This window comes from Poecilia reticulata, chromosome 18 (assembly GCF_904066995.2).
Source record: "Poecilia reticulata chromosome 18, P_reticulata-male-v2, whole genome shotgun sequence".
Classification (NCBI taxonomy): domain Eukaryota; kingdom Metazoa; phylum Chordata; class Actinopteri; order Cyprinodontiformes; family Poeciliidae; genus Poecilia; species Poecilia reticulata.
In genome coordinates, this window is record NC_088847.1 from 3,480,289 (window position 1) to 3,491,722 (window position 11,434).

Here is an 11,434-nt window from a genome sequence, read left to right on the forward strand (position 1 = left end):
TAAATTTTTTGCTCGTTTTGCCACATTTGCATGCATGACTCACCAGGGCTTTGCGTGCGCTCTCGTCCCCAGCCGCCAACACCTTCCCGTACGTGAAAAAGCGCATCGAGGTGAAGGGGGAGAGGCAGGTGGAGCTGAAGCCCGTGGACGTGGCCATCGACGAGATGAGGGCACGCACGGCCGAGCTGACCAAGCTCTGCTCCAGCCAGGAAGTGGACATGATCCAGCTGCAGCTCAAGCTGCAGGGCTGCGTCTCGGTGCAGGTACAGCCGCCACACAGGCCCCGGCCCACGGACCCTCAAAGTCTCGTGTCCTGTGTTCGACTTGTGCACATAAAAAGGCTGTTCAGAGATCAGTGACAGAGATGAGTTGTGTGCTGCTGCAGGTGAACGCAGGCCCCATGGCGTACGCCCGGGCCTTCCTGGACGACAGCAAGTCCAACTCATCCGGCAGTAAGAAAGTCAAAGAGCTCAAAGAGGTTTTCAGGTAAACATAGGCCGAAAGAGATGAATCAAATAGGCTTCAGATTTAGCATTATTTTGTTAAAGTTTACGTTTTACTCTTTTCTTTGTCTGCAGGCGTTTTGTGGAGGCGTGCAGCATGGCGCTAGACATTAACGAGCGAATCATCAAGGAGGACCAGTTCGAGTATCACGAGGGCCTGAAGTCCAACTTCAAGGACATGGTGAAGGAGCTGTCTGACATCATCCATGAACAGGTAACCTGGAAGCTAGGGTAACCTTTCTCAGCTAGCTAGCTGAGAAATGGGACCACACCTTCTTTAGTCATATCTGAAAGTATGAAACTCTTGTTTGTAGAAGCTGTTAGTCACACAGGTTACATCAGAGGCATTCTTTATTATTTCTATCTTATCTGGAATCTTTGAGTCTTGATAAGTTTGTAAAATCCGGACACAGCCTGAGGACAGGGCAACAATGAAGAATACGAGTAATGAAGAGATGGATTGTAGACGAAAAGACTTACGTAGTTGGTGAAAACGAGAATTTGTACTTATTAAGCATTTAAATTTTCTGCAAGTGACCAAAAAAAAAAAAGGTGAAATGAACCAATAAAATAAAGATGTCTGTATTCAGGGTGTCCGCGCATCTCTAAAAAATATAGACTCATAACTAAATGTAAGCTGGCCTTAAATACATTAATCACAGATCTTATGTTTTGTTAACAGGAATAATTAATTTCATATTATTCTCATACGTAGCTTGTTTTTTTTGTTGTTTTTTTTGTGCGACTTTTCTGTCAAGCAAGGGCTTGAGTCACGTGCAGATGCTTTGGGTAGTGAGTAGCTAATACGTAGCTAATGGGTAGTGAGTAGCTAATACGTAGCTAATACGTAGCTTGCTATGCCCCTGCTAGCAAGCTAGCAAGCTAGCAGGGGCATAGTGTGTAGCAAGTAGAAAAAGCTAGCTAGCAAGTAAAAAGGAGCTAGAAGAAGAGAAGTACTTTGTTAATTTTAAAGAATCCACGTAATTAAGTGATAACTTGCAGAAGCTGAGAATTAGTTGAAGTTGGGAATTTGAACTTATTAGAAACCTTTTTAACTTTTGAAATTTTATGCAAACTTCTTATATATATATATATATATATATATATATATATATATATATATATATATATATATATATATATATACACATACATTTCAGGCACTTCAAAATGCTTTACATCATAAAAACATAAAACAGTAATAAAATAAACGGGGGGAAAAATTAACAAACTCAAACCAGAAGTTTGGAGTTGTAAATATAAAGATGTTTACGGAATTAATAAATCAACTTTTGTCATTTAAAGGCAGTTTTTTTCAAAATACTTAACCCTTTTTTCTTGCCTGCAGCCAACTGAACCGTTGCCTGCGGCCGTTCTTCTTTGCAGAAGAACGGCCTAATCCGACTTTTGCCTAATCAAAAGTTGGATTAGGCAAGGCGTTGCAGAACAGCAGTCGTGTTTGCGCGAATCATCCTGCTGGTTTCATCATCTCTGACGTGTCACAGGCCACGAATCAGATATTATGAGAAGAAACTCTAAGGTTGAATTATGAGAAAGAATATAAACAATTTAGATTCTTGTAAAGCCAATTTGTAATGTGATTCAGCAGAGAAACTGAGACATGATCAGATTCGACACTTTGAATTTCAGCAGATGTTTTTTAAGCTTGAGACAACACAAGATTTTTAATCCATATTCCTCAGTTTCCTCATTTATCTGGGTCAGATTTTTAGTTTTTTAGTTATTTTCCCCCTGATCATCTTTGACCTTGAAACAACCTCTAACCAGATTTGCAGAAGAACGGTGCAGGATTGATGCCATCTGAAAACGTTTGGTTGATTAGGAAAGAAAGCGGTGATGGTAGCACCAGTCACAACCAGTCCACTCAGATCTTTTCTGTTTTCTGAAGAAAAGCTGGTGCAACTCCAGACGGTTCTCACCAGATCCTCTGGAAACACGATCCACACCTGCTGCTAACGTGCCAAACAAATGTTCTGGAACTGGAAGAAGAGATATCTGGAAAAAAAATCTCATATCTGTGGACGGAGCCACGCTGCAAACAGACATGCAAAGTCGCAGTTGACACCTCTGACTGCCAGTTGAGGCGTTTGACAAGCCGAGCTCTGCCTAATTACACGCTAAGATGGAATCAGATAATAATGTGTAAACTGAGAGACGTCTCCACTTAGACTCACTTAGAAAACGCCAATTCCAAACACATCTTTGCATCGTCCCACTCACAAACACAAGCTAACCCGTCTGGGTTTGTACTGCTGATGCGTCTGCTTTCAGTTTTTAAATATTCTACTTTTGGGAGATTCTTGTATTGGAGAAAACATTTTGCCTAGGAAAATTTTTTTCAAACCCATCAAAGGAAACCCATCTAAGTTCTCCTGGACGAGCGTGTCGCGACTGTACAGTTACTTGTGTTGAATTTAAAGTACTCATACTCAGCATGCATGTGGTAACAGTGGAGAGAAAACACTCTCCTTTCATAAAGGAAAACAAGGCAGAAAGAGAAGAAGGAAGTTCAAACAATTTCTTTTATCCATCATTACCCCACTGATCTTATCCCCTACTTCAACGTCTCTCTTCCTGTCTTTCTACACGTACAACCAGGTCCAGATTCAAAGAGGAATGGCAAAAACAAATGAGGTGGATTAACAGTGATGATGTCGTCCAGGACATGTCATTCTTTGAACATACTTAAATGATATGAATTATTATGACATTTCATTTTCTTTGTGATAAATACAGCAATTTTACTATAGCAACTTCCGCATGTTTGCTGTGTCAGCTTGTGGTAAGCTGCAAGCAGAAGTTATAGTTCTAATAAATATTGGTTTTCTTCCTGCCACTCTTTCATAAAAGCTCAGACTTTTTTGAATGCTAACAGTAGCATTGATCAGATTCTCCACCTGAGCTGTGGATGTCTGCAGCTCCTCCCATGTGTCAGATTATTGGTTTATAGACTAACCCTAAAAGTTGAAAAGCATGTATTATTTTACATGGATCACTTTTACTATCAGATAGAACTGAAAAGAAGCAAACTGACTGTTTTTGTGTTAAGCTGATAAAACATCCAGTCGGCTCGTCGGGGCGTTCGCTCCGACTGCTCATAATCGGAATCCAGCTGACTCATAATGACCCGTAACGGGAATCTGTGGTTCACTCGGCATCCAGGAATTATTGAAAACTGAATTTCCTCTTGACTGCTTCCTGGAAACAAATGATGCGCTTCATCATATCAGATGGCTCGCACAATGTCTTCTTTTGTGCTTAAAATCCCTGCGAGTCGGATTCCACTAATGACAAGCGAGGATGTAATGAGGTTAAAGCTGAGATTGTGAGTTTGTGTACGTTTTTGGTTGGGTCCAGTGTGTGTGATTTACTTCCTACTAACTAGTTTTCTTTCTTCTCTCCACTGTGCTGGCCTTTAGCTTTAAGGAAAAGCAGGTAATGGCTGTTTTGACAGTTTCATCCTTTCATTCAGACACCAACTATAATTTTACACCCTTTTTATTCCCATTCATTTAGTTGAAATAAAGATGCGTAATCGTTTTCAAGGCAGGCACGTCACCTTAAAGGGGCAGTATCATGTAAAATCGACTTTTTTGAGCTTCACATCATATCATGTTACTCCCTCAACATAAACATAAACATACCTTCTTTCATGCATGTTTGAGAAATCCTTCTATCTCCCATGGCAACCACTCAGCTGTGATGCAGCTGTGACTCCTTCTGACTAGCCAGCAGCAATTAGCTGCTGGCTAGTCAGATTGTGTCTCAGCTGGAAAAAAGTTGCAGGCATTAGAATACAAAGTCAGATTTCTTTTTAGTCATATTTGATATATGTATCATTTTGATATATGTAACATAATTACTCGATTGTGCTCTAAAATGGCACCATATGCCTGGAAAACACATCGTACTGCCCCTTTAAATGACAGCCCTTGAGCAGAGAGTGATAGAGCTCAGCTCGTCCACGTGGAAAGATCTTCACCTGGCACAGATAGATGGAAAGTTGTTTTGGCACACTTGGCTTCCTTCTCCGACGAGCCAATCAGATCGCTTGCTCCGATAAACGAAAGGAGCGGATCACGGTCCGACAGCGGTGCCGCTCAGAGTGACAAAAAACAAAAACAAACAAGAAGAGATGCAAATGAGATGCCTTTAATCAAATCACCATCACATTTGCTCTCCGGGTTTCAGGTTTGAAACCCAGAGAGCATTTCCGTACTCACAAATACCCATAGCAGTGCTGTGGTTTTTTTTTTTTTTTTTTTTTAAAGCCTGGCTTTAGCTTTACATTCTGAAGCAAAACAGGCTGCCTGTAAACATGACACCTGGACGGCTGCCATCAATGGCTTCCCTGTGCCTCCTGTCACGCAACCATACCAGCACAACCTGTCTCCTCGGGTTGCTGCTCACGTGATAAGCTAAACTGTTGATCTGCAGCAAACATCCAGATTTGGCACACCATTCTGCTTTTCTACCGTCTCACACCTTGATGTAAATACATTTTGTAAATTTCTTTTCATCTTTCTAACACGTTTACACTGCAAAAACATCTAATCTTTCTCAGTGTCTTTTGGTCTAGTTTCTAGTGCAAGTATCTAAGCACACTTGGAATAAGACAAAACTTACTTTAAATGTAACTGTTCATAAAGGAGATGCTTTTACATCACTAATTTTTAAATTTTGATGAAAAAGTACTAGTTCTACTAGCAGATTTTTTCACTTATAGAAAGACATTTTTATTTCCAAGTCATAAGTGAAAAATTGGAACTATGCACATTAAGCTGAGTTTATTATTAGTTAAAACATTGCACAAGAAGAAAGGATGTAGAATTATTTTTGATGTTCGTGAAAGTAAAAAGTTAATAGCAGGACAGGAAGGATGATTAGTTGACAGCAGCGTTTTGTCAACCAGGAAGGAACGTAGTGGCAGGTCAGATGTAGCTTCTATGGAGGGAAAAAAATTAGAAAAAACATGAAGTTAACAGTTGAAATAGCAGCAAACACCAACTGGAGAGTAGTAGGAGAAGAAAGTGAGGAAAAATGGTCAGTCTCCAACTTATCAAGGTTGATTCTGGAACAGATTCATCAGGGTAACGTTAAAGCTGATAGAAATGTATCAACTCTGCTTCAAAGTCCAGAAAACAACCAGTTTAAATGACCTTGCTAGGAGACGTTGTGTGTGTGTGTGTGTGTGTGTGTGTGTGTGTGTGTGTGTGTGTGTGTGTGTGTGTGTGTGTGTGTGTGTGTGTGTGTGCGCGCGCGTGTGTGTGTGTGTGTGCGTGCCTGCGTGCGTGCGTGCGTGTGTGTCTAATTTTTCCCTATGTGTGCGTCAAAGGAAAACGTGCAGATCCAGATCCGGTCTTGTTTTTAATGCGTAGAGGGATTCCACAAACAAACATTGCGTTTGGGGTTAAAGACCCCAAACGCTCCGACAGCAAAGCCAATCAGTGGATCAGAATCAAACATCAACGATCCCGCTTCTCCTTTCATCCTGGCCCGTGCTGACCCAAGTCCCACCATAGTGCATCCCATCTAATCCGCCCATGCAGCTCTGTGTGTGTGCGTGTGTGTGTCTGTGTGTGTGTGTGAGAAAGAGAAAGAGCGTCTTTTTAATTGTGTGTTTCCTCTTCACCCATCAGATCTACCAGGAGGACATGATGCGGTCGCTGCTGCAGAACTCCCTCCATGTTTTCCGTGCCATCAGCGGGACGTCCACAGACATGAGCTGACCTCAAACACTCGGCCCCTTCCTCCAGCCCCCCTCTGTGTTCTCACAGCCTGCCCCGCCCCTTCAAGCATAATGTTTACCCTTCCACATTTCCCTTAAGGATGTAAACTGGGCGATAACGGGAGCAGCCGCCTGCCTGCGCTTGCCAAGGAGCCGCCCCGCCCATGGTGTCTCTGCCTGACGTGCAAAGGAATCTATGGGGCAAAAAAAATCAAAAATAAAACCTAGCATGGTGCAGGGGTTGGATATTCGCATCACAATGAGTAGTATTTCTCAGAATGTATCAAAAAAAAAGCTGGGCTTCTATGTGTGCATGTCAGATAAAGCTGATGAATTCCAGAGTGCGATGCTCTTCTCCCGCCTCATGGAAGGGGGCGTGGCCCCGAGGATCTATGCAGAACGCCGCTCTCCGTCCCGCCGCCACTGTTTCCTACAGGAGAGCGCTTCTTCTTTTAAAGCCGCTTTTATTTTAGCCGCACTTCACCGTTTCCTGTTTTCACCCTCTTTTATTTGTTTCACGGCAAGTTGAAAAAACACAAGCAGCTCCGTTGTGACAGGCTGTAAATCGAAAGCATCAGGATGTGATGCAAAGTGTTTGGGATTTTTATTTATTTATTTTTTTCAAATGCGACAGTGCGTTCCAGCCAGGTTGAAAAAAAAAAAAAAGATGCGATAAGTCACGCTGCGGGCCAGAAAGGTGCCTTGTGTTTCTACTCTGTCAATAACAGGATGCGTTTGACTCCTGATAAATGCTCACAGGTCCAAGACTTCTTCCAGCTTTGTATGCCTAGATGCTGAATTCTTGGGTCTGGACTTTGACTGGGTCATTCATTTAGATCTAATCTATTCTGCCGTGTGACCATGGTACCTTCCTCCACATGTCTGCTGTGGCTCCAGACTGAGTCCAGTCGATCGCACTGGGTTTTACTTAGTGAGTATCAGGCTGATGAGAATAATTTATCTTCCACCTAACAAATATGTTCTACTTTGTGAATGCTGATGAAATACATGACACAATGTGTGAAAGTTAAAGAGGTGTTTATAGTATAGCAGGCGCGCACCGATTGTAGTTTTCTGACCGATCGCCGATCTTAAAAGCCTGACCTGCCAATTCCATTTTTAGCTTAAACTGATTTTTTTTTTGGTCTTAAAAGTTGCTAAATGTAGCGAGAAAGCTAAGCCAGCGACAATGGAGCGACTGTTGTTAGCCGACATGGTGGGTTGTAAGTATCGACCAATCCCATATTACCGAAATTAAAGAAATGGGTCCAATTTATCTGTAAACCCCTGCTGTATAGAAATAATAGGAAAAGGAAAAACTTTAGCTTCTTGTCAGGGGATATTAGCTGTGTAGCAATGCTGATGAAAACATTTTTTGTTGTTGTTGTTTTTTTTTTATATAAAACTATGCTGTAAGGATTTTTTTTAAAGCAAGGCAATAAGTAGTGACTAATAAAAGATAGCAGAGCTTTAATTCTTTAAACATTCTCTCCCTTTCAAATCAGGACTGGGTTCAGAAATAAAAGCTGTGTGATAATATTTACTCGTTAAAGAGCTCCTCTCATCTACGTTTAGATCTGGTGCCTTCACACTCTGCCTTCTGGAAGAAAAAAAACAGAAAACCTCCTCTAACTCAACTAATAGATGCCATCGCGGGTCGGTTATTCCAAGTATTTCACAAGTGCTGCACTGAAACAAGCAAATAGATGATTAATATTTAAGATGATGTGTACATAAACTGTTGACATGATGTAAATTCAATTCTGTATTCATGTATGTTTGTATGTATGTATGATATTTTGTAGCTGAGTGGAAAATCTCTTAGCAGAGACTTTTGTTTTGTTCTCATGTTTTTAGTTTTATTGCATTATCTACAAAAGGTGCAGCTGCTTGTCAAATTTACTTTGTAAAGCTTTTTTTCCCAATAAAACCTGAAAATATCGATTATGCAGATTTATGTTTATGTATGATTTTTGTGGCAATAGCGGCCTTTTATTTCAGTAGTACCTACACGAAGATAAGGGGAAGAATTACAGGAACAGGAAAATAATGATATATCGTGAAAGAGTTCAATTTTTTGCCACTTATTTTAGAAAGTTGATTATTGTATAGAAATTTAAAGACTTTATTTGGCATCATTTTGATGATAATAAAAATCCAAATGATGTAATGAACATATATGATATGGTGATGCACACCTCACCATATGTCCAGGTAAAGTTTGTTTCATGATTAACAAAATATTTAGTTTCATAATTTATTCTCCATTTTATTGTCCATATTTTGTTTCCATCCATGCTCGTTTCTATTGCTCGTTTTGATGGAGTCGTTAAGCACTAGGTGACCATATTTTGATTTCCAAAAACCTGACCCAGTCCTGAAACAATCAACATCAGTATTGGCCGCTACGATCATTTTTTAACATATTTGTGTCAGTCCGATAAACTAGTCCAATATCAGCGACTGATATTTATTTCCATCTTGTTGCCGTTTATGTACTTCAGGAGGGGCTTGGCCATGTCTGTTCAGTCATGTGATAGTAATGGTGACGAGGCAGCACAGGATTATTTGGTGTTTAACTGAAGTACAGAGTCAGTGTATGCCGTGTTGTTGCTTTAACATGCTGTCAAAAATCTAGCAAAACATATATATTTTTCTCGACCTGAACAAAAATAACACAAAAATCTGAAATTGTATTCAATGAAATAATAAAAATAGAAAGTAGCGGTCTCATAAAGACACTTTAAAGAAAAAAAAGTTTAGTTTTTGTATTAATCTCTTGGTTGGTTTAACAGACGAACTCTCACTTTGCACAGCCTTTTTATAGCTTTCGTGTCCAAGTGAGCGACGGGATCTTTGGCACATTTGTCACACACAGAAACACATGTACCAGACATCTGCTTGGTGCACTCCACCACCCATTTGTTGCGAACAGGACAATATGGCGGACCTTTTCTTCAATCAAAGAAACCCCTATTTGCAGTGGTCGTCATTTCGTATGTAAACTTCTGATTTTAAAGACATTAATCCGTAAATATCTGCTATATTCTCTTTCTCATTATTGTGGCATTTAGCAAATAGAAATAATCCTGATAATTCGTAAGTTTGGTGTGATTTAATTTCTGACAGTGGTTCATAAATCCATAAATACACCCCTTCACTTGTTCTATAAAACCACACCTCACCACACAGGTAGTCATTACTGACAGAGACCAAGAGTGATTCGGCTATTAATTCCTGATGATCCGGTGTTGCCCTGACTTGGTAGATGTGATCAAAATTACTCACGCTGTTAATAACTGCCTTCACAGTTATTAGCAGTTACATAATTGCCAAACCAAACGTATTGCTGCACAATACGCCACCAAAAAACTGAAGCCATTGCACTTCTGCTTTCAGGCAGATTATTGTGTGAAGCATAGACAAATACCCGTTTATTCTAAAATCCCCTGCTTTTCTGGTTCTGTTGTCGTCTACATTGTTGATTTCTAAGCCCATCTGAGGAACTTTCTTGTTTGTTCCCATGCAGACACATTACAGTGCGTGTGCATGGGGACATTTAACTGTGATTTACAAAGGGTTCAAACAGAAAAAAAATAATGGTAGCTTAAAATGTAATGCATCGGAAGAAGGAATGTGGCGAGGTAGGTTTAGTTGTCTTGTCTTGTTAGACAGACGTGCTATTTTCTATGAGCTGATTCTACAGACCGTCGGCCTTCTTGACTCTTGGTTGCAATTCCATCACAAATGTTCAAGTTATCTTTGACACTGACCTCAAATTTGCCAAGCGGGTCAGTGCAGTAATCCAGTCTAGCTTTTATCATTTGAGGTAGAGCAACAAAATGAATCCATATCTTTCTCAAACTGTCCTAGAACGTGTCATCCATGCTTTCCATTACCACTAGCCTGGACTCCGGCATCTCCTTTTACAGTGGGATCAGGTAGAACCTGCTAACTGGGAAAAGACAGCGTGAGCACATCAACCTTTTAAAGTCTCCACCATGGCTTTCTGTTTCTTTTCGAATAACTTTCAATATTCTACTTTTGGTTTTTAAACCATTAAATAGTCTGGCACCGTCTTATCTCACTGATCCTTTGCAAAAACATAGTCCTTGTAGGTTGCTGAGATCTGAAAACCAAATACGTTTAGCTGTTCTAAGGACTAAACTGGCACGTTAAAGAGATCAAGCTTTTTTTTGGCTGTCGTTTTCTTTGACATTTAATTCTGGAGAGATGGAGAATTAGGCTGCTCATATTTCTGTTCTTTTTTTTAAAATTCCCTGTCATTCTGTTTCTATTTCTTTTATTTCACTATTTTGCCCTTTTTTTTCCCCTTTTTTTTTTACCCGTGAAGCTCTTTGGTCACTTTATTGTGCGTAATAGTGCTATATACATAAAAATTGAAGAGAGATTGAAGAATTGCACCAATCAAAGCCAGGAGGAGGAGGAGCTTAGCATTGTCAATCAATCACGACTGCATCACTAAATGTGCTAACAACTCAGTACAAGCATCAACATCCACAACAACTCTGAAGAAACTTGGATGATATGAGTTACAACACAAACTGCCCTTTGTGGATTAATAAAGTATTTTTTAATTGTTTTGAATCTGTTCAATGAATTCTGAGCAATAAATATAATAATAAACATAAAATTGGTAGGAATGCTAATTACCAGAGCGTTCCAACTTGAGGTCTGTGTGGCAGAGTCAGCCCAAGGATGATGGCCTCAGGTACCAAAATCAAAAACTTGACTAGTAGGCTTGTTGGTTACCCTAATTGTTATTGATTTTTGTTAAAGGTGCTTTATCAATACCTTCTTAGATTCGTAGGGGGGGAAAATATCTTTGGGTTCAACAGTTGAGTTGATTGTGTGACTTTCAAAAAAAAAAAGTGAATAGACATTTGGTTACCCATTTCATCGTCTCTTTTCTTCCCCCACATGGTTTCCTTGCTTGTGTGCAATTTTTCCCACTTTTTTCTTTATACCACATCCTTCTTTTTTTATTTCTTCCTCTTGTTCTGGCCTTCTTTTTGATCTCACCCTTATATTACCTTCCTGCTCTTTTTTGTTTGTTCCCCCCCCCCTTCCTTCTACTCTTTTCTGATTAAGTAGATTTGCCAAGTTTTAGATGGACGCAACCCATAAGTTCAACTCTGCTAACACTGACTGACCCACTTGT

General features: G+C 40.1%; 1 protein-coding gene across 3 annotated transcripts in view; it reads left to right on the forward strand.

Moving 5' to 3' along the window:
• dock11 (dedicator of cytokinesis 11) overlaps nucleotides 1-8,205 on the forward strand; it is an 82,209-nt gene extending 74,004 nt beyond the window's left edge. For 2 of the 3 annotated variants that reach the window (XM_008435026.3, XM_008435027.3), the window contains 4 exons: nucleotides 73-263; nucleotides 386-486; nucleotides 579-717; nucleotides 6,164-8,205. In XM_008435026.3, coding sequence (XP_008433248.2) covers nucleotides 73-263; nucleotides 386-486; nucleotides 579-717; nucleotides 6,164-6,253 — 521 coding nt within the window. In that variant the 3' untranslated portion in view covers nucleotides 6,254-8,205. Of the gene's footprint in view, nucleotides 1-72; nucleotides 264-385; nucleotides 487-578; nucleotides 718-3,943; nucleotides 3,960-6,163 lie in introns of all 3 variants that reach the window. The other variant, XM_008435028.3, reaches the window with a different exon arrangement.
• Nucleotides 8,206-11,434: the final 3,229 nt, after the last annotated feature.